Source organism: Atractosteus spatula, chromosome 3 (assembly GCF_055471065.1).
Source record: "Atractosteus spatula isolate fAtrSpa1 chromosome 3, fAtrSpa1.hap1, whole genome shotgun sequence".
Classification (NCBI taxonomy): domain Eukaryota; kingdom Metazoa; phylum Chordata; class Actinopteri; order Semionotiformes; family Lepisosteidae; genus Atractosteus; species Atractosteus spatula.
In genome coordinates, this window is record NC_142708.1 from 65,721,581 (window position 1) to 65,745,568 (window position 23,988).

At 41.2% G+C, this 23,988-nt stretch overlaps 1 protein-coding gene across 1 annotated transcript; it reads right to left on the reverse strand.

The window, feature by feature from the left end:
- Positions 1 to 559: 559 nt before the first annotated feature.
- Positions 560 to 23,373, reverse strand: LOC148838255 (uncharacterized). Its single transcript, XM_088911165.1, has 13 exons — positions 23,254 to 23,373; positions 21,704 to 21,814; positions 21,180 to 21,353; positions 20,035 to 20,186; positions 19,264 to 19,373; positions 16,349 to 16,504; positions 13,215 to 13,269; positions 12,076 to 12,271; positions 6,935 to 7,045; positions 6,046 to 6,240; positions 5,214 to 5,371; positions 3,953 to 4,059; positions 560 to 1,074 (listed from the first exon to the last, which is right to left on the reverse strand). The coding sequence occupies exons 1-13, from the start codon at positions 23,360 to 23,362 to the stop codon at positions 915 to 917; spliced, it is 1,794 nt and encodes a 597-aa protein (XP_088767291.1). The 5' UTR covers positions 23,363 to 23,373; the 3' UTR covers positions 560 to 914.
- Positions 23,374 to 23,988: the final 615 nt, after the last annotated feature.

Consider the following 23,988-nt stretch of genomic DNA (forward strand, 5'->3'; position numbering starts at 1 on the left):
TGCTATTTTAAGTTGTGTGTGTTCTCCCTGTGTTCACATGGGTTTCCTGCCACAGTCCAGAGACATACTGGTAGATGAATTGGCTGCTTCTGGGAAAGCTGGCCCTGGTGTGAGTGCGTATCTGTGTGTCTGCCCTGCGTTGGACTGGCATCCCATTCCACATCCCATCCAGGGTGTACCCCTGCCTTGTGCCTGTTGTTTGTCAGGATAGTCTCCAGCTCCCCAGCAACCCTGAATTGTACGGAGCATTTAGAAAATGGATGGACAGATACAAATATAATTTGTCTGTCTGAAACCTTCCGTTTTCTGCATCTTTTTGACAGTCGTGACACTGGGTTAGATTCTTCTTTTGATCAGAAAGTTTGAAGGATCTGTCTGGATCAACTGCCTTCAAATGAGCCAAATTGCTTCTAATTATATAAGACATATAAAATTAATAAAAACAAAGTAATAAATAAGAAACAAGTTATAAAACATTATTAACAGAATACCTGAACTTGGCACTAGTTTAACTAAAAAGTTATACTTTTCTAGGGAAATGGACTAACATTTTATTGAAAAAAGCATACAGAATTAACCCTAACTGTCCAACTGCTACTTTTAAGGAATCAAATGAAGACAATAATTACCCCCATCTTTATTTATTTAATTCCTGGAACAGAAGAAAGGGTACATTAATTTCACTGTATAAACAACAAAGAAAACACCATTCAGGAGGAGAACCTCTAACAATAAGGCAAACTGCTGCAAGTCTCAAGTTATGTGGGAGTTTTGTTAAACTACAGAATGAATCAGACATTGATGTTCTCTCTCTGTTCCAACTTATAACCACTGTTGCTCAAAAACAGAATCAGCTGAAAGTAACTGGATATTATGTCAAAGAATATTTATACAGCTGTTGTAGTGTCAAACATTCATCGAAGCTGCTTCCTCTCACAGATTCTGGGATATTTCATGGTGCAGGGGGCATCGTGCCAGTTGTTGAGGGGGTCAGTGTGAGGTTTGAGGTGAGCACAGTCCTCTCCTTTAGGATCTTGAACTTTCCAGTCATCAGGCTCGTGAGTGAACCAGAAACTGAAAAAGAGCACATTTTCCTAGATCAACCCCACTTAATCACAGACACTTGGATAGAGTTAAACCCAAACCCTTATGAACTAAGGGCAAAGGGCAGCCAACATTCCAGTAAAATCAAAATTGTTCTATTTTGCCATTTTTATCAGATTGCAGGATTAGAAAGTATGTGCTGGGGCAAGAAGCAGGATATTAGATCATTTTTCCCATGACCTGAACCCGTGTTTCCCAGCCGGAGGGGTCAAGACCCCCAGCCTTGAAAGCAATCAGCCAGGCTTGGTTTTTTGTCATCACTTATTTTGTGATGGTCAGCAGTGATGGGGTTTTCCTTGGACTTTCGCTGTCCAATTTTCGACTTCCTCCTCATTAACTGCATCGACTCACATCACTGTGAATCTGCAGCCTCTGGGGTATGTAAGATTTGATTTACTGCACAGTACGCAAGGTTTTGGTACCATAGAGTACAAGCAAGACAATCTGAAATCAAAGATATAAAGGGACTTTCTGCGATACAAGGGAGGAATAAATTGAAGTCTGTATTTAAAAAGCTAAAAGAAATGCACAATATCAATGACATCACAAAATTCAGAGATCACTGTGATGATACAACACCCAGAAATGAAGGACTTCTATTTAATATACAGTATATTTTGAAGCAGAAGTCAATTCCACATTGTAAAGTAAAAAGAAAAAAAAATACAATAAATACAAACTGTTTTCAGTTAGTTCATATTACTTCAGAAAATAGATGACAATATTCTGTACTTGAGATTATTTTAGGTAAATCTTAGATAAGGATAGGCACGTGTAAAGAATGACTAGTTTTTCCGTGTGATCTGAATCGAAAAGAAGTAATTCCCTCTTCTTATAACGACATGGCTCGATCATGACGGAGTGATTGCTCGTCTCCGAGCCAGTATTCGCATCGTCTGCCTAGAGATTTCCAGCCTCCTCTGGGCTTTATAACCAGCCAACATTACAGTTGGTTCTTTCCCCCTTCCAAGGTAGGGAGCAGGGAGACAGAACTTTATCCTGACTGGAAGTAGCAGTCTAAACCTTAAGTTGATCCCATTTGGGCAGCCCCACTCTTAGTACCTCTTCTTTACCTTACCAGCGGCCTGACAACAACTACTTTTCTTCTCAAGGTCTCAGTCCACTATAAAGTCTAGCGCCTAAGCCGGGGGCGTTAGAACGACCTCTCTTACAGCGCTGCCGTCTCTTTAACCCTATGATTATCGAATCAGGCAGCCATCAGCTGTAGGAATCGTGTGTTCTCGCTCCGATTCACACATCTTTCTTTCATGTGGTGAATTAATTAAATTACAGCTGCAGCGCTGTCTACTTTCACAGGAGAAAAGCGCGTTCAGAGCTTTACTCACACCCATTTCTCGCCTCTGCCTAACAAACTTTTTACTCGGAATTGCTTGTAATACGCCGATCGCTGTACGCTTGCGCATTGCATGGATTTACGGGAGGAACGTGTGCTCGTCTTCTGATCACACAGACTCTCCCACTCTCTCTGTACGCGCAGTTTCTTAATGTGACCCACTTGTTCGACTCACACGTGAGTTCATGTGTGGTCGCTCTGCGCTTGTACTCATCTTCATCTTTCTTCCGTCATCACGGCGCGCACCTCGCAAGTCCCATTAACCGGCTACATTTATCTTCTTCCGACAAATCTGCGTTATGAGTAAGTAGCACATTAAAATGGATGTTTTTATTTCAGATTGTCAGGGGATATCGTTCCCAATTTCAAGAACTACAAAGTCAAATATCATAGATTGAAGAAGAAACTGGTCAAGGTATACAATGTGATCTTGCAATTTTTCAACAGGTACAGTATATACCTATCTTATGTGATGTCTGATCAGCTAGAATATGTATAACACGTTAAAGGTTCACAAATCTCTTTATAAAACTTTTCAGAATACTCTCAGAATACCTCATTTCTAACAGTTATTTTGAACCTGTGATTGGATTTCTAACATATGTCAATATACTGTACTCCTCACCCTACGGTCTATGTGGGTCCTAATGCCCCAGTATAGTGATGGGGACACTTTAGAGTAAACAGGCGCCATCCTTCGGATGAGACGTAAAACCGAGGTCCTGACTCTCTGTGGTCATTAAAAATCCCAGGGCGTTTCTCGAAAAGAGTAGAGGTGTTACCCTGGCATCCTGGCCAAGATTCCCCCTGGCCTTTACCAATCATGGCCTCCTAATAATCCCCATCTATGAATTGGCTTCATTACTCTGCTCTCCTCCCCACTGAGAGCTGGTGTGTGGTGAGTGTTCTGGTGCACTATGGCTGCCGTCGCATCATTCAGGTGGGGCTGCACATTGGTGGTGGTGGAGGGGAGTCCCCATTACCTGTAAAGCGCTTTGACTGGAGTGTCCAGAAAGGCACTATATAAGTGTAAGCAATTATTATACAGTATAAGTTATAGCTTAGAGTAGCAGTGTGACGTGGTGGCAAAGAGGTCAGCATTGCTGACTCATCGTGCTGGGGCCCTGGGTTCAATTCCTGACCCGGGGTGCTGTCTGTGTGGAGTTTGTATGTTCTCCCTGTGTTTGTGTGGGTTTCCCCCATGTGTTTCAGTTTTCTCACACAGTCCAAACACATGCTGGTTGTTGTAACTGGATTCTGGAAGAATTGTCCCAGGAATGAGTGTGTTAGTGTCTGTGTCTGTGTGTGCCCTGTGATGGACTGGTGTACACCATTTTGCACACATTGCTTGCCGGATAGGCTCTGGCTCCCCCGCAAACCCGTTTGGGATAAAGCAGTTAAAAGTTGGATGGAGGGATATGTAGTAGCAAGCGATGACACTACAGACCACTTCTAAGCAACATTAACTCCCGGACCAAACTAAGACGTCTTTACCTTTGTGTCAGCGGTGACCCATCCTCCCAGCGCCAGTCTCCTTCTACCGTCTGGTCAGTAAGTCCAATCCAGGAATAACCATTGGCAAAACGCTTGGTCAGAAATTCCTGAAGGCAGACAGGACACTTGATTTATGTATTGAAAAACTGGAACCACAGATGATGTTTCTACTCTAACCGTTCAGACATTGGAAGTGTTAGGAAGTGTTAGATGTTAAAATGCGTAGATCTGCCTCACTACGAGAGGATTAAAGGTTGTGCCCACCTGTCTCTAGCATCTAAACTACACATTGCCACAGTGTCTGCACAAATGTAGCATCAGGTGCCTAGTATGGCAACATGTTGTGTGATATTGATTGAGATGATTCTTGATGGAAATTTTGTTTATAAAAGGAAATACAATTTACAATACATTCTCAATTTCCAATAAAAATTGAATTAAAAAAAACAATTCCCATATTTCCATTATATTGTCATTTCCCATCTTCCTGACTTATACTAACACACTCTTTTGCTACAGGCCTGGTTTAACAGTGCAAAAGACCTATCGCCATTATGTGCAATCAACATAAAACACATTGTTTTCCCTGCGGTTTCTCCAGTTTTACATTAAATGTGGGTGTGAGCTTCCCTGTAGCCCATCGGATTGCAATGTCTCTCCCAGTGATGGCAGCAGGAGCAGAGCAGAATATTTCAGAGCTTAAAACATGCCTGAGGTCAGCCATGGCACAAGAAAGTCTCAGTGGACTGGCCATCACGAGCAACAGTCCCACAGTGGGTCAACTACTCTTATGAGGATGTACAGTGACTGATGTACAGTTTAGCCCACACTGATGGGCTAAAAGGACAAAATGTGGTCTGTCTTCAGCACAGAAGACTTCTAGGGTAATTGACTCAAGTACTCTAAAAGCACAAGGGCACAGACAAAGTCACCTTCAGAGTCAAGAGTGAAATGTGAACCAGGGGATGGAAACTAATGGAAACTAAGAAGGTGTGTTTTTAAAACTGAAAATAGGAGGCACTTCTTTACACAAAGGATTGTGGGAGTCTGGAATGGCCCAGCTGAGCGGTTGAAGCTGATGGCCTGTTTGGGGTTTTCAAGAGAAGGCTGTATGAGATTCTCTGATCAATTGGCTCCTGGAAACCATACAAGGCAGATGAGCTGCTTGCCCTTTGCTCAGTTGTTCCCTTTGGAACACTGCAATGCAAGTAAAAGAAGCAAGACTGAGGAAGGCCGCTGATGGTGTGACACTCTGTCCTACCTGCTGTAACTGAGTCTCTATAATCACTAGCTGGCTTCCCATCCTGGAGCAGTTGATCCTGCTTTCTGGCCAGGTCATTGTATCCTCGGCAGTGGAAAAGAAGTAGCAGGAATTCATGAAGGATGTCCATCCTTTCGGACAACAACGGCATAACTGGGCTGAAAAGGAATGAAACAGAACAGTTAGGTTCTCAGTACTCTGTCACTACGATTGTGGGAGTCTGGTACAAGCTACCCAGGTATGATATTTAAGATGATACCCTGTCTTCTCTCAAGAAATAGCTTTATTAAAGCTCTTTACACAAAGAGTTGTGGGAGTGTGGAACAAGCTACCCAATCATGTTGTTGAAGTCGCCACCCTGGCTTCCTTCACGAAGCAGCAAGATTAGATTCTCCAATAAGGACAGGAGACGTGTCTTTACACAAAGAGTTGTGGGAGTATGGAACAAACTACACAATCCTTTGAAACCTTTCTTAGATTCTTGTGTTATGTCTTCCTTATTACAAAAAAAGCTCTGTATAGTCAATCTTGTCCTGTGAATGCCTTAAAAGATTGAATTTACAGTAAATTGAATAGCCCTGTGTGATCAGTCTAGAAAGTCAGATGTTCAGAGTGAAAAGTAATGCCAAATGATGGGACATCCAATGTGGATGAAGTGCTCTGTTATATGCAATTAAATTGTCTTAATTTAAAACAGTGATAACATAATCTAAAAACTCCAATTTAAGCAAGCCAGTTACTACACCTGTAATTTTCTCACTACAACAGCTCCACAATCCGCACTTTCTAATAAAAGTCAATACACTGTCTAAAAAGAACAAGGGATTCTTACATTCCATATCTCTCAGTTTCTCCTCCAGATCATTGTGGCGCTTCCTCAGTTCCAGGAAGGCTGACACAGCCACTGTGAGGTTGTTCTTTAGCTCCGATTCTAAGTTAGAGGTGGTTCTGAAGTCGGGTTCTTCAGAGGAGAGATTCTGCTGGAGAGCTGCGTATCGCTCGTCTTTCTCCCGGGACATTCGGTAAACTGGGAATGAAACAAAAAGACAAGGAAAGCAAAATGCAGTGAAATAAGAACAAGAAGTGAAGGGGGCTATTTGAATATATGATGTAAAAACCTTGTCATCACAGGGGTAGAGAAAGTTCTGAACAATCTAAATAAGCAACACTTCACTTTCCCTGTGCTTTCTCTGTGTTCCCACACCTGCCCGCTCACAGTTAGTTCAGTTATTGAGTAAATCCCTCCGACTCACAAACACCTCCTCACTGCACCAGGCTAATGCTAGTTTTCCAAGACACCAATTTGAGTAGAAGCACAGTCACAATTATATATCTAGCACACAAAGATTTACACCACTGCAAATGTAAAACAGAGCATATAAGGACCTACTGTATAGGTGCTGCTAAATCACCTTTTCATCTGTGTGGTGATTAAAAATCGAGAAATGTATCAATCCTCCTGTTTCCCACACACTTTGCAGAGACTCTTTCCTCTTGAAATTAATTTAAGAAGGAGACATCAGAACAAAGTAGAGGTTCAGATTCCAAATTACTTTTTAATCTCTTTATTAAATTGGTGATTTATTCAAAGAATGTAGTTCCATGCATACAAATGAATTCTGTATTTTCAAAGGTCAAAGGTCACCTACACATAGTTGAAGGCTGAAGCTCAAAGGTAACATGCACTGAACTGGGTTAACTGGTACATCTGTTATACTTACAGAAAACGCCAAAGATTATGTATCCGATCAGCAGGAGGCAGCAGAGAACTGTCACGCACATACAGGCCTGCTGAGGAACTCTCGTTTTGGGGTACACAGAAAAAGCACTCCCTGAAAATTTTAAAGAGAAATTTTGATCTGAAGTATTTTGGACAACAGATGGCTGCCAGTGCTCACGTAGTGGGTTGTTTCAAAAAGTGAAGGCAATTCTTTGTAAATCACCCATTTCTTTTACAACACCTGCACTCCTGGAAATTGCAAGTGTCTTCTCATCACATTGGTAGGAGCTCCGATACCCATGTGTGCTAGAACTCATGACCGTGGAGAGAAAGTTTCAGAAGCCCAGAAAAGTGAAGGTTAGATGAGGCAGGTTTCAAACTGAAGAGATGTGTCAGAATATCATAACATCATCTGTTCATAGTGTCGATGGATGCCAGCTGGAGACACTTTGGTTACCTGATCACAAAAATGTATGAATGTAGCTTTTTTGGGGGGACGATTTCAGACTTCACCATGTAAAGAGCCTTTAAGTAGTGTTTTTGTCTGACTTCATTAAAAAAATGCTACACCCATCTCCTAAACTGGAATATATGAGTGATTAAAGTGGATCCTTTGAGGTTTCCTGTAAAGTAAAAAACTTGTCTGACCTTCATTCTCCTGGATTGGGAAGTAACAAGAAAGTAACAAGAAACAGGATACAAGGTGCAATAGCAATACCTCACAGACAGGAAGAATGTTCGTTTGATGTAAAGTATAAGCCCTGGTAGCGTTTCTGCCTCATAGCGCTTGGGCCCTGGGTTCAATTCTGGGCTTGGGGTGCTATATGTGTGGAGATTGTATGCTCTTCCCATCTTGGTATGGGTTTCCTCTGGGTGCCCAGGTTTCTTCCCACAGTCTGAAGATATACTGGTAGGTTAATTGACATCTGGGAAAACTGGCCCTGGTGTGAGTGTGTGCTCCGAGATAGTCTGGTGTCCTGTCCACTGTGTACCCAGCCTTGTGCCTGTTGCTGGATAGGAAAGACACTGGCTCCCCCATGGCTCTGTGCTGGATAAAGTGGTTAGATGATGGATGGATAAGGCACTTGTATAGGCTGACATGCTGACGGTCATTAAAGGCCTTTTAAAATTAATAACCCACAGAAATAGCCAATGCCTCAGATACCCTAATCATGCATGCTCTGCACATTTTGAAACAGGAATGATGCTGGCACTTACTACTGATTTGGGAAACAGAGAGGGGAAGTTAAGACAAGGCTTGGTGAATATGTTCTTGATAATTCATCATAAATTTAGTCCTATTCATATAACCGCAAGGCATTTGAGGAAATGAAACCACAGCTTAGTGAAGAAAGGAAACTAAAGTAACAGTGTTAAAGAAGAATACATTTTGGTGTCATACATTTTCAGGCATAAGAACAGGGTTTATCATTTGACAGTGTTTAAAATGTTAAAATGGTTAAAATCCATTCATTTTCTAACTGCTTTATCCAATACAGGGCTTAAGGGGAGCCAATCATTTCAGTTCAGTTTATTGTCATCTGCACAAGTGCAATGGAATGATTATTTGCATGTATGCTGCAATACAAAGACATTAAAGGAATCACCAAAAACATAAACATAGAGCATCCGCAGCAGCAACAACAAGTTAAATAACATACAACTTAAAAAAAACATCAGTATGAGCCAGTGGTGGGGGTAGAGTTCAGTAATCTGACAGTTTGTGTCTCTGAATCTGGAAGTTTGTGCCTTTATGCTCCTATAACACTTACCAGAGGGAAGGAGGAAGAAAAATGAGAAACCAGGATGACTGGTATTCGTAGTGATACTTCCAGCCTTCCTGAGACAGCAAGTTGTAAAAATGCCTGAAACAGAGGGGAGCTGTACTCCAGTGATTGACAGGGCTGACCTGATCACCCCCCTGTGACGCCTTCCGGTCAGACAACAAGCTGCTGCCAAAACACACTACCAGTACCCTACTTACCAGTACCAATTACCCTACCAGTACCGTATGCCTTTGTGGGAGGAAGTCAGAGCCCCTGGCTGAAACCCAGTAGCACAGGGAACACGTACAGTACGTACTCCACACAGATAGCAACCCCAGTCTGGAACTGAATCCAGGACCCGCGTGCTACAAGGCAGCAATGCTTACCTTCAAGCCACCATGCCAGCCAATGTCTAAAATAACAAATACAATAAGTAATAATAAAATAAAAATGCATGACAAAAACTATTTCAAATGGCAATGCTTAATTGGGGTTGTAGCGGCAATGCTTGTTAATAAGACAGAATTAAGCGTTGGTATGCTGTCCTAAAGGAGGCCCCATCTCACCCTCCATCTCTGTGGTGCAGCCACAGAGAAAGTATTCATGCAGGATGATTTAAGATGTTTTCTTTTGATAAGGAACAAGCTCCCACTTAGCTAAGCCTGGCTATCATGATCAATGGTCATCCATTGGCGCCTATCTGTCTAGGGAGTGCCAGATGGACATCTGGACTGCATTCCTAGGTGTCAGGAGTAAATGACTCATATCTCACCTTGATCAACCAATCAGGGACTGGTAGGGCCGAGTAACTCACGTGGGACTCTGATGCCCATGGAACTTTCAGCCAATGAATGAGCTGAAGTTCCTCCAGGTAAAAACAGGCAACACAGAGGGCCTGTGAGAATTCTGTGAACTTTTTCGAATTGAATTCTAAAGGAGAATTCCAGGGCAGGACAGCCCAGGAGCAGAAGGCTCCCAAGGGCAGGACATTCTCGCAGCGCGCCTCCTGACCATCCTGAGACTCAGCCCAGACAACCACGGAACGGCCAGTGTGTCCGAGTGCCAGAACTTTGCTTTGTTCTAAGAGTCTAGAGGGGAGGTTGCCAGAGAGTAACCAGAGGATCCACCTGAGGTTAGCATCAGCAGCAAGACTAGTGAACAGGTTGGAACTGTGGACAGCTGAATCACTATTCAGAACTAGCGCTTCATCAGGAACGAACCGGTCCTCTTCCTGACTTGCTGGGACCCACAGTAACGTTTCTCCTGAGCACAGCTTTGCTAGTTAAAGCCAACACTAACTAGCCGGTCAGTTAGCATCAGCAGCGCACCGTCGCAAGCCGCACAGCACAGCCTGGCACGGAGCCAGAGAGCCCGCAGGAGATCTGAATCCCCAGAGATTGGATGAGTATTCAACTTCAATGCATTACAGCTCGAGAATTCAATTGTTATCCCAACCAGTTGATATCAATTTAATTCCTAAGAGTTAGGTACTTGTTTTGAGTATCTAATGTAGAAGTTATAACCAAGTTCATTTATAAAATGGTCTAAATGAATGATATACCGAACATATGTCCTCTTGATATATGTAACTCTTCGTAACTGATTGAATATATATCTTTTGTATTCTGATAACCCTCACGATAAGATCTGTTAGGTTTACATGCATATTCTATGTATTAATAAATGTATCCTCGTGTATTAGTACCTGTGTGTGTGCGTTGTTTGAGTTATATCGCATGGTTGGATTCTAAAGCCATCAAAAAGAATCAATTTTGTGATTTACTGCTACAATTAATAATTGTCCCAGTAAATGCCCAAACCCTACAGAACTGGTGCCTTCAGAGAGCACACTACAGGGTTAATGAACTAATTAAGTCTCTGTCCTTCCAAGTACCAGGACCATTATAAATTCTATGAGCTCTCTTCAAGTCATTGGACCTGATGGTGGCAAATATAATAAGATTTTAAAACAAAAAAATGATAGGAGCATTTAAACCAGTGTAATCTGGAATGCGGGAAAGATTGGTGGCTCTCCTATAACTCGACCTGATTTGATTTAAGCATGGCTGTGTCCTTTGCCAATTCTCTGAAACTTGTTCTGTTCTGCGCCTCATAGGAAATGTTTAGTTTCAGTGGTAACTGAGTGGTGGTCCTGTCAGCTGCATGTTAAAGTAGAGGCAGCTGCTTTGTAGAGCTGTCCATCCATTTTCTAACTTTTCCAGATCAGGCTCACAGGGGAGCTGGAGCCTATCCTGGGTACATATGGGCACAAGACAGGATACACCCTCGATGGGACACCAGCCCATCCTAGGGCTGTAGGAAGCACCTGGAGGAAACCCACATGATTGTCAAGCCTCCATATTTTATTAGCTCAATTTTACTGAAATATTAATGGCTCACTATAGTCCTGGTAATGCAGGCCCAAAATAAGTTTGTGTGCCAGATCTGTAACGTTTATTCATCCATCCATCTTTCAACAACTTCTTCCAATTCAGGGTCACAGAGGAGACAGAGCCTATCTCAGCAAGCAATGGGCGCAGGGCGGGATACACCCTGGACAGGACACCAGTCCACTGCAGAGATACAAACATGCACACATCCACACCGGGGCTAATTTTCTCAGAGGCCAATAAACCATGTCTTTGGACTGCCCCCTTTGGAAAACCACACACACACACATGGAGAGAAGATACAAACTCCACACAGACAGCACCCCAGGCCCAGAATTGAACCCCGGGCCACAGTGCTGTGAGGCATCGATGCTAACTACTGCACCACCATGCTGCCCTAATATTTATTCAACTGGATTAAAAATAATTTTTAAAATCTACCACACTTTTATTATAACTCCTATCGATTTGGGTGATTGCAAATAGAAAAATAGACTGTACTGACTCGACACAGGAGGATAGTGAGCATGTAGAACTACATTGAATAACATAGAGTGGAATACAGCAGCAATGAAATCAACTGTAAACATGTAGTGGAGTCTGAGATCATTCACTACCAAGCAGTTTGTTCAAGTCATGTTTGTGTTGGGAGAGCATCTTGGTGACACTGACTCTTGGAAGACATTAACTGGGTACTCTATGATAAATAGAAAAATGCAATAAGCAGAGGCCCAGGCTTTGACGAGTTCTTTGTCTTGTGCTGTTAGGAAACAGAATAGCACACCCCATACCAATTAGTCCAGAGCTACTCAACGTGCATCCCTTCAAATCCACTGTTATAGTACAGGTCACACTTATTTAACAATATTGATCCTTTTCATTTTCGGTTCTAGAGAAATATAGAAGAAAGTTATAATATATTAGAAATGAACTACAAGGAAGTTTAAAGACATTTTAATCATGTTAAAAAACCAAAAAGAGCTTACCTGGTTTCTGAGATGTGTGTTTCTGTGGGGCTTGATCTGATAATTTAGAGGAATTCACCATCAACACTGAGGAGTCATCAAAATTCATATACACGTTGGCCATCTCTGTGCACATTGTCCTGCTCAGTTGGGAGCTCAGAAGCACAAATGCACGGAGGAGGAAGTGTTGAAATAGATAATAAAGAGATGGGCAGGGTTAACATTCACAGTAAGAGTAAATCAGTGCAGCTCCTAACTTCAGTCATAAATGTCAAACTGAGAAGAAAGAAAATTAAATAAATGTCATTAACCTAGTTCTTCCAGTTCTATGCAAAAGTATTAAGGACCCTGCAGTTTTCACATTTTAGAGCTTTAAATCTTGCAGTCATGACACTTTGAAGTAGCAATTAATATTTGTTATTAACACAACCTACAGCACACATTCAAAGAAAGAAGTAAATAGATAATTATTATGAAAGAAAAATGGAAAAGTCACCTTTGTTTTCAAATGCTGTGTGGTAAAACTAAATTAATTTAGGTGCAGAAAAGCATGTTAACAAGCCACACAGATAGTTGAGTGGTTTCTGCCTTGAGTGCAATGAGTCATATACATGATTTCAGTGACTATGATCTCAATGGCCTCTTTGAAAGTTCAGAGGAGATCCGAGATTCGAGAAAATGAAACCAACTGAAACCGACTGGCAGTTGGTTTCAGTGCTTTGTTTTGTCATGCTGCCCAGATTATATTCCAGTGCCTGAGTATACAGTATATATACATACTGTATATATATATACAGTATATCCTTTGGATTAACTCCAATGCATCTCGAACATTTTTAACAGCAGTCTGCTTAAATACTATTGCTCCTCTACCATTGAAATCAATAAGGTATTGTACTGAAGGTCTTCTTGAGTCAACATGTAATCTACAAAATCGGACAAAAAAACAAAATAAATTATTCTGTGATTACCTTCATTGATTCTTCAGATTCTGACAATTGTTTTGGTAAATCCATCCTTTTTCTTATGCCTTTATCCAATTCTGGCTCGCAGGGGAGCCAGAGCCTATCCCAGGAAGAAACGGGCACAAAGCAGGATAGACCCTGGATGGGACACCATTCCATTTAGGGACAGAGACACAGACACGGACATGCACTCACTTCCACCAGGCCCATATTTTCCAACCGCTGTTTCACTGAATTGTATGTCTCTGGACTGTGAGAGGAAAGCGAAGCACCCAGAGGAAGCTCACACAAACACAGAGGGAACATACAAACTCCACGCAGATAGCCCCTACTGATTAGGAAGATAGAACTACTAACTGCAGGGTTGTACCAACTAATGTACAGTACAACAGGTCTCAATGGCAGAAGTGATGATATCCCTCTTGAGATCTAGAATATGTAGAAATGAGAAGACCTGGTCTTCAGATGTAGTGGAGTTTGCTGCTGTCCAGAGAGTGGCTCTGTATGTGCTCTGAGCCCACACGTGACTATGAATGAATACCAGAAGGGAGAGAGAATAGTGCTAATGAGACCCCTACACTTTGGATATCACATCCTTACTTTACTATATGAGTACTCTCCTCCACCAGGCTGGCCTGATTGTGTTACTCACTGTCTGCTAAGTCATTCTTTCTCATCCTTTTTTATTAAAAACATACTTCCTACTCCCAGGAGGAGCAGAGCAGAGCAGAGCTGCACTCATTACAGATGTATGAAATATGACAGTATGATTGAATGGTTTTAAAAATCAGATATTTTAAACATATAAATATCAAACTAAAATACTAAAAAAAGCTAAATTGATATATAATGAATCATGAGACATTTTCTGTATCAAACGTAGTTACAGCAAGCTGAAAGTCTAACCTGCAGGCTGGATTGTTCAAGAATTATTTTTATCTGCACAACATTTTTACTTACTAAATAAAATGAAATAGACTTGTCATGAAATGTAATAACATCCAAAATTCAGTCACAGTTTTCTTAAGACCTTATTAAAAATAAACTCATTTGAGTAATAATTGACTCCTTTAAATCCCATTGGGCCTGATTGTATTTTTTTACACAAATAGAGGTAGTATTAATATCCAGATACATGTAAGTTTCTATTTCCCCAATGGCCCATTACACAAGGACTCTTTTCTGTTTATGCTTCCATGGCGATCAATATGTTTGCTGTTTTAGCAGAAGCTGTGGTTTTGTAATGAAGTCCTCAGTGATAACAAGAAGAAGAGTAAGAATACTCTATTATTATTATTATTATTATTATTATTATTATTATTATTATTATTATTATTATTATTATTATTATTGAACCAGCACTGGCACCCTGGGTTCAATTCCAGGCCTAGGGTACTATTTATGTGGAGTTTGTATGTTCTCCCCGTGATCTTGTGGGTTTTCTCCAGGTGCTCATGTTTCCTCCCACAGACCAAAGACATGCTGGGAGGATAATTGGGTTCTGGAAAAAATGGCGCTGGGTGAATGTTAGTATTTGTGTCTGTATGTGCCCCGAAATTGAGTGGTGTCTCGGCCAGGGTGTGTCCTGCCTTGTGCTTGTTGCCTGAATTAAACAGTTAAGAAATACTTGATTATTATTTCAGCTTGGACGCTGCAGATCAGCACAGCTAAAACAGTGGAGAGATGAGTTACAGTATAGAAATCAGAAACACATGATCTCATTCCAGTTTCTGTCTTAGAAAAGGTCCATTTGCCCAGGTCTCACAGAATTTCCCTAGAATCCCCAAGACTCCTAATTTCCTCAAGTATTTCTCAGAAACAGGCATGCACATCTTTGCACGCAAAAAATCAGACCCAGATCTCTCTGTCTTAATCCCTCACTCTCATTGCCAACAAATAGAAAAATAAAGAGGAGCATTGACAGTCATCAGTATTAATCATCTTTAAACTCTTACTGCTGGGAACTGGTGGGAACAGGAAAGACTCATAAAAATGCTTTGGCAACAAAAATACATATTAAATTTACAAACCCTACTGTGTAACTATTATCCATCCATCCATTTTCTAACTGCTTCTTCCTATTCAGGATTGCAGGGGAGCCAATCCCAAAAAGCAACAGGTGCAAAGCAGGATACGCTCCAGATGGAATGCCAGTTCATGGCAGGGCACACACAGACACACACTCACACCAGGGCAAGCTTTCTCAGAAGCCAAATAACCTACCAGTCTGTCATTGGACTGTGGCTGAAAACCAGAGTACCTGGAGGAAACTGGTAAAAATCACAGTACCCGTGCAGCTAGGAAACACTAAAAACAGTTTCCATCAAGCAGTGAGCTAAGAAACCTTTGAAGCAGTAAGCTAAGAAACTATAGACTGAGGCAGAGTGGTGAAGACTCTGGAGTTACTATAGACTGGGGCAGAGTGGTGAAGACACTGGAGTTACTATAGACTGAGGCAGAGTGGTGAAGACACTGGAGTTACTATAGACTGAGGCAGAGTGGTGAAGACACTGGAGTTACTATAGACTGGGGCAGAGTGGTGAAGACACTGGAGTTAGTATAGACTGGGGCAGAGTGGTGAAGACACTGGAGTTAGTATAGACTGGGGCAGAGTGGTGAAGACACTGGAGTTACTATAGACTGGGGCAGAGTGGTGAAGACACTGGAGTTAGTATAGACTGGGGCAGAGTGGTGAAGACACTGGAGTTAGTATAGACTGGGGCAGAGTGGTGAAGACACTGGAGTTAGTATAGACTGGGGCAGACTGGTGAAGGTGAGAATAAATGTTCTGAAACAGATGTGTGTGGGTGTAAGAAGCAGGCAGGGGGACAGGTGTGATGATGTGACATGAGAGTAACAAGGCAATTCTGAGGTCAGCCAGGAAGAGGCTGCAGTAGCACAGACAGGAGAGCACCAGGACCTGGTTCACCACATATGAGAACAGAATGCCATTTACTATGCATGGATAAAAAACACTGAACTGCAAACAAATTATATTTCAAAGAAAAGCTTCATTTTCAGCATAGTTATAAGAGAGTGTTTTCAATTCAATCAAAACCTTCTTAATTAGTGGCATGTTAATAAAAGTACACTAATAATGAACTACTGTGGACAGTTTAGCTGCACAGTGGTGGTTCCAAAATTACAGATCTCACAAAAAAATTGATTTGTCTTAAAAGGGGTTATACAAAAATAAAAAATATGTACAGGTAGTATTACAAAATTACCAGATCATACACCATCTTTGTTCCCTTATTCACCCTTAAACATCTCTTAAAACCAATTGTGTATTTAGAGATTTATTGTTCTTAAAAACAAAAAAAACTTGTTAACATCTCTTCCTCTCACAGATTCTGTGATATTTCTTGGTGCAGGGGGCATCGTGCCAGTTGTTGAGGGGGTGAGTTGGAGGGTTGAGGTGAGCACAGTCCTCTCCTTTGCGATCTTCACCTTTCCAGTCATCAGGCTCATGAGAAAACCAGAATCTGAAAAAGAGACAGCAAGAAGGACTTGACTTGAAAAATGGGAAACTCTTTGCACAATGACTGATGATGAGAATAACAGCTGTTTCTGATAAGCTTATTGAAAGGGGAGTTTATGAAAGGGAAAACATTTGAACGTACAAAAAAAGGAAATCAAGAAGGGATACAGCTTCCTCATATGTAGTATTTTTACTGTGAAGCGCTTTGAGAAGCCATTTTTAACGGTGATTAATTATTATTATACAATTTGCACGCTGATGCAGTTCCTGAATCTAGCCGCACTGCAGGGATAGCATGGTGACACAGTAGCTAGTATTGCTGCCTCACAGCGCTGTGGTTCAGTTCTGGACCTGCCCTGTATGTTCTTGCCCTGTTTGTGTGGGTGTCCTCTAGGTGCTCTGGTTTCTGGTTTCACGGTCCATAGACATGCTGGATGGTTAATTGGCTTCTGGGAAAACTGGCCCTGTTATGAGAGTGTGTGTTTGTGTCTGTGTGGCTGCCCTGTGATGGACTGGCTTCCCAACCACAGTGTATCCTGCCTTGTGACCGGTGTTTGCAGTCAGACTCCAGCTGCCCTGCGACCCTCAATTGGATAAAGCAGATAGAAAATGAATGGCTGGAAACCAGGACATGTTTAGGCTTTATACCATACTAGTATATTATCATTACCATATTTCAACACAGTAATGACTTTGAAGCATGAAAATGGCAAGAATTTCAGTCACTGCTTGGAGTGTGTTCTCCTTGTAGAATAACCAGTTTCATTTCCCCTGCAGTTCTATTGTGAAAGATGTTTAACAAAACTTCCACTGCGATTCCTCTGACTTTACAAACAGTTTCCATAACTTTTTTGGGCCATTGACGCATTTTGTAAAATGCGTTGAGATGTTTTGGCTCCTCCTGACTGCTGAATGTTCCACACCAGAAGCCTGCCTCACTCTATAAGAATCTGATTCTCAGATCTATGTCCAGACTGTAAGAGGCATAGGCAGGCACCCCAAAGACATCGGGCTCCACTGTGTTGTTGAGTGTTATCCTGAAGGGGAATGATGCCTGCATGCTGTAAACCTCACATATTCTTTAATTGCTTGTGCATAAAACCTCCCCCTGACAGTGCTGTTCAGATGGAAGTAATCAATGAAGAGTAATTCCTGCCAGTCTATGATGATGGTCTTTGCTGTACAGTATTTTAAATCTGCAGGAATCACTTCTTTTCAGGCCAGGACACAAGTGATCTCACTGCACACAGTACGCTAGGAACAGATTGAAATAGGGGACACAGACTTTGTCTTTCAGTACTGTGCATCCCCTTCAATGCGCCAACACTGTTAACATTGGCAACATGTCAATTTAAATTTATCATTCAGCACTGATGAAATTAAGTTTATGTAGTGTCACTAAATTTGTTTAGGTCAGTCTTTTATCCTGAATACTGGACTAGGCCATAGATCAGATCACCAAACTCAGATTCAGAGAGCCTTACTTGCATGACTAATGAGTTACAGAGTCACCATGGCAGGAACTAGTAACAAATTTAAATTAAAACACAATTAAAAACACATGTTGTGGCAGGCTGGAGTAGTGAGGAACTGTAATAATAGTGAATCTGACACTAGAGGCTGCTAAAGGCCTCTATCTCTTGAAAATAATTATCACTGGGAGTGCATTAGATGCTGTATTGTTGGTTAAGGTTTGGAATGCACATGTAAACATGAAGATAAATAAATGTCATGTCAAAGTGTTAAAAGGGGCCTGCCCACTTGGTGTCAGGGGTGGTTAGTGAGATAATAAGCAGTCAGGGGTGATTGTACAGAGTTTCTGAAGTAGAGGAGCAAGATTCTCTGACACATTTTTTTGTTTAGAAGACCTGTAAAAACCTAGTAATAAAGCCTCCTGCACTTTGAACTATGGTCCTTGTGAATCAGGGTGAGGTCTGTCACCCTGAATTGAGTTGCAAAAGCCTTCTTGAGAAAAGTCATCAGCATTCCCCTTGAAACAAATTCCAGGTACAAACCTGAACAAGAAACCCAGGTTTCTAAATGGAAGCCAGTGCTTGATTACAGTTGGGTTTCTCATCCATTATCTCATCCAATATGTGATGCCCATTAACTTGTACAGTATATGAAATAATTTACAAGATTTTCTGTGGGATAAAACTCAGAACACACTGGACAGTAATCACTCCTTTCCCACATTCATATATGGACAACGACGTGAGTATTCTCATCAAAATCTTTTCCACACAGAATTACTCATTGTGCCTAACGTACTTCGGTACTGTTCTGTGCCATATTAAGGTCAAGTCTGGGTGGCTGAGGAAACATTTTTGAGTTCTAGAAGCAATCAGAGATTATAACACAGGAAGTAATCGGAATGTAATTCACACTTTAGGAGCAAGGATTAAATTAAGCTTGTACAATGAGGTATCACTGTACAGTTGTATGCAAACATCTGGGCACCCCTGGTCAGATTGCATTTTTCACTAAATCTCTTAGTGAAATGAAGTTCAAACAACTTCTGCGGGGTACAAACTTAAACATGACAGATTTCTACACATTTTAAAGCATAATTATTATTTATTGGTTAATTTAACAGATTGAAAAAGACAAAACGGTGAAAGTGTAATGTGTACAAGTTTGCCCAGAGGCTGCCCAAACATTTGCATACAATGTATTTCTCCTTTGGGATACTCAGCATTACTTCAAATATTACTCTTTCCTTGTTTGTGTCAGGAAATTCCTATTTAAAATGGATGTCCTTACCTTTGTGTAGGGTGCAGCCCATTGATCCAGTGCCAGTCTCCTTCTACAGCTAGGTCACTAAGGCCAATCCACGCAGTATAACTGCTGCCAGAAGACTTTGTTAGAAACTCCTGAAGTCAAAGAATATAATGCCGTGTACTGTATATCTGTCAAATGGCACATGCACTGGGAATTGACAGCAGGCAATTAGAATTTTAAAGAAATTAGAAATTAAACATAGTTGTCATCTCTTAATTCTGGTGACAGTGGTGACGATTCTGCCACTCAATCTAGAGACAATCTAAACTTGTATTTCAAATGATTTTCTAGTGCACATCTGCACACAGCTGTCGGGCATGAGCAGCATAAATCTGAAGTAGATAATCTTCTGAAAGTAAACTGCACACCCCCCTTTTTTATAGCAATAGTATTCTACTACACAGCTTTTCTCAGAACCATTCACAGCATGATAAAAGCTTAATTGATTTGAATTGAAGCGCGACAAGGAAAATATCAAGAGCTAAATCAATGACAGCAGTTGGATCCATCATACTAAATGAGTTCTGTAAAGTTGGATAGAACTTTTGTCTGTCAGTGTTAGAAAGCCAACATGACTCAGAAACCAAGTTTCAACAAGGAAAACAAAGCACCCTGTTTTTTTACCTGTTTGAATTTTAGCACTTAAAAGTATTATTAAGTACCTCCAGATTGGCTCAGCTGACAGATGCTTGCTTCAAGGATGAAAATGAAAGAAAGCAGACATGGGCTTTGACATGCGGCAGTCTGTCCTACCTGCTCCGTCTGAGTCTCGATCATCACTAGGTGACCTCCCATCCTGGAGCAGTTTGTACTGCTCTCCTCCCAAGTCATTTTATCACTGGAGAGGAAATAGCAGGATGACATGAAGGGCTGCCATCCCAACAAACCACAGGAACATTCCTGGACTGAAAGCAAAAAAAATCATGATACTTAATGCCAACCTACAGTATAACTGACCTCAGAACAATTCAGCAGAGTTCCATCTTCTCCATGTGGTTAAAGACTAGTTACTGTGGACATGGATTCCTGCTTCTTCCATGCTCAACATCTGGGGTCTAGCAAGTTCTCAAGCAGGAGAGGTGGAAGAAAGACCAGGAATAACTCAAAGGTCGTCCTTCCAGACAGCAGCAGAATGAGGCTTCTAACCAACTTGGTCTCTTGGTCTCTAATCAACTTTGGATCAAGCTCTTGTTTTGTCAAGACACCATGAACAGCATAAGTATTGGGAAAGAGATTTCAGGTCTCTTCACCTGAAATGTGTTTCCACCGGACACGACACATGACATGGTTCTAACATGGCCTAACATGTCTGCAAAATAATACTCTGAATGAAAAGAAAAATTGATTTCTAACAGAAGGGCCACAGTTGCCAGATCAATGACAGGGAACACTGTGCTGTAGGAGACACTGTCATTTGCATTTGTGGATTTAGGACAGGATTAAACAGAGGTCCTGACAACTTGGTCGTAACGGATCAAGAAAAGAAAAGGAGCAAGGGTGTGAATTGCATTGCCCTGGCTAAATGTAACTAATCTCTAAGGAAAATCAGGTTTAGATACAAGTTCTGCTTCACAGCATTGGAAAAGAAAGGTGTGAAATTGTTTTACCAGTGGAATTAAGGGTGAGATTTAGGGAGGCCAGAGTACAAACCCAGAGTGAGTTTAGCCAGTGTACCCAACCAACATTCTGGAGCAGTAAATTGGAAGAACCTCTAGTCTAGGTGGGGAAGAGCTCCACCTACAGGTCCACCAACACCATTTACAGCAGCAACCGCATTTTAGAGGTCTCCCTTTTCCAGTACTGACGAGACCCAGTCTGGATTAGCTTCTGATATCTGGCGAGATCTGGCTGGAATGTGTTACTCTGCTGAATAAGACTGACCAGTGCCCAATCCTCACCTTCCACTTTACTAGTTTTATTTAGAAGGTCACTGTAGTTCTTCTGTAACATCAGGAGGGCTGACAAAACAACAGTATAGTTGTCCTTAAGATCAGCAAAATCTGTTTCCACAGAGGAGAGATTCAGTAGGATAGCTGCATGTCTCGTGTCTTTTTCCTGGGTCATTTGGTAAACTGTGAACAAATAAAAAAGAATTGTAGAAAGTGATCCAAGCACCCATTTTGAATGAAAGCTGCCTTTGACTGCAAAACAGTGATGATGCAGCTGAGAGTCTGAATGTAAAAAGACAGGCACAGGCTTTTCAAGTGCATGTTTCTCAGACAAACTTTTGCTTTACTTCTAGGGCTCTATGCATAAAATGAACAGGTAGATTTCCCTGTTTCTTATCATTTCCCATAACATGGAACCCAATAGGAAACTATCCAAGGAAAATTTAGGATCTCCTCCTAAATAAACTTCAGAGCATTTTCACAGTTTATACTGCTGTACTGGCCTGACTAGCTGGCACACCTGCAATACTCACAGAAAACACTGAAGATTGTGTATCCAGCCAGCAGGAGGCAGCAGAGAACACTGAGGCACACACAAGCCTGCCGATGACATCTTATTTTGGAGGTAGCTGAGGAGACGTCCTCTGGAAGTTTCAAGGTGAAAGTTTGTTAGGAAACATTTCAATATGATCCTTTTGGGCTCAACTGATTTCAGGGCAACATGGTGGTATAGTAGTTAGCACTGCTGCCTTGCAGCACAGGGGCTCTGGTGTCAACTCCTGGGCTGCTGCGTGGAGTTTGTGTGTTCGCTCCATGTTCATGTGGGCTTCCTCCAGGTGCACTGTTTGCTGCCACAGTCCAAAGACATACTGGTAGATTAATTGGCTTCTGTGAAAAGTGGCCCTGGTGTGAGTGTGTTCTTCTTCTCTGTGTGTGTATTAAGTCTGCCCTCTGATTGACTGGCGTCCTGTCCAGGGTGTACCCTGCCTTGCACCAGTTGCTTGCCAAGATAGGCTCCAGCTCCCCCACAGAACTGAATTGGATAAAGCAGTTAGAAATGGAAGGATGGATATTTTGTGACCTTTGGCAAACAGTGACTTCCCCTGAAAATAGCAACATTAATCACATGATGTTAGGGGGCCACCCATAGAACACAAAAAAGGGAAGTTCACTATGATTTTCATCTTTTGCTGACTTTTAGATTTTTCTTTTTTTAACTTAAATGAGCAGAGGCCCTTTGTCCCATTTAACCCATTAGGAAGGTAATGATAGTTAATTTATCCCAGGATCTCATCCAGCCTTTTCCAGCCGGTTTGTGTTTTACTGTTCAGACACCCAGAACCCTTTAAAAATAAAATAAATGCATTTTTAATGCGCTTCTGCATAGTTTCCACTTGCATCAAGCCTGTGTTTCAGTGTTGATCCTGAAGAAGGAATAAACCTTTTCCTTGTTCCTTTGCAGCCCACTCATGCTGACGCAGCTACCCACCTGAATTATTTGCTTTAACTACAGTAAATTTCTTTGTGGAATTAACCTCTCTTTGATTGCTTTACAACTCACTTCTCTGAATCACAATAATCCAGTTTGCTCTCAAAACTGCATTTCTGTACAATGGAAAAGAAACTATACAAACACAAATGTCATGTTGCGCCTATATAAAGCATTTACCCCTCTATATATATACAGTACACCCTACAGAGTATGATGAGTGCTCATCGGAGAGCACAAAATCAACACCTATGATTTTATTTGAACATGCCAATAGTAGTAACATAGAAAATCTTTCCACTATCAAATAGTTTTTATGCTCTTCTCTCACAATCCACCGTATGCTGAAAATGACAGCAATGAACACTGTTTGCCATGTATAAACTACAGCACCTTACTGTATATCTCCCTGATGAAACTGTTAAAACACTAATCAACAATCTGTGATAAATTAATTCATCTTTGCAAGTTATCTGTTAACTGGAGCAGCAGTTGAATTGAATGTGAATTTCATGATCTAAGATGTATGCAGTAATACAAATACAAAATGTTACCGTATGTTGAGTCATTTTGGAGTTCTAGTTGACAGCTTACCTGTATTTTGGAGTACAGGGTTTGGTTGGTGTGGATCTCTTGAAGTTTTATAATGGGTCTTGAATTGAGTGCAGTCTTCTGTGTTCATGTAAATATTGTCCATCTCCATTGTCAAAAAGAGTTGTGGGCTCAGGGTAAAAAAATGTATAAAAGAGGAAGTGTTGAAATATTTTCCACTTATACAGTAGATTGTAAGTACAGAGGCAGGGCCAGAATGTTCATTAGCCTACTGGCAGATTGAGGAGCATCTGCTGCTACAATCCTTTTTAGGATCAAGTGAATGTGAGAAACACTGGTACAGTATATTACAGAAGCAAATGTAAAGAATAGTTTGGGAGAATTTCAGGTAAGACAGTAAAAGTAGGTTCCGTATGGGATTGACTGAAAAATAGAATAATTCAAGTGCTTAACAATACGTGGATGCTGTAAACCATCTAAGGACATGCACAAACACAAGTATCAATATCACACAAATTGTATAAGGAATTTATTTTCATTTTTTTTCACACAAAAGTATTGTTCTAGATGGGGCTTTACAAAACTAGAGAAAATCAGGAAATTGACCAAGTGAGTCCATCAATAAGTAAAATAATCATAACACACAACATGTAAAAAGTTTGCCAATACACCCAATCTGTTGGTTTAATTAGAGGCAGAGGCACATGCAATATTTGTTCTCTGGCACAGTTTTGGTGAAAAGAATAATAATTCAGGCACACTTGGTTAAACAAATAT

Coding starts and splice junctions, on each gene's coding strand:
- LOC148838255 (XM_088911165.1), bottom strand. CDS start 23,362: ATGGAGATGGACAATATTTACATGAACACAGAAGACTGCACTCAATTC. Junction 6,241..6,934: donor CATAATCTTTGGCGTTTTCT/GTAAGTATAACA, acceptor TTTCATTCCCAG/TTTACCGAATGTCCCGGGAG. Junction 5,372..6,045: donor GAAACTGAGAGATATGGAAT/GTAAGAATCCCT, acceptor ATTCCTTTTCAG/CCCAGTTATGCCGTTGTTGT.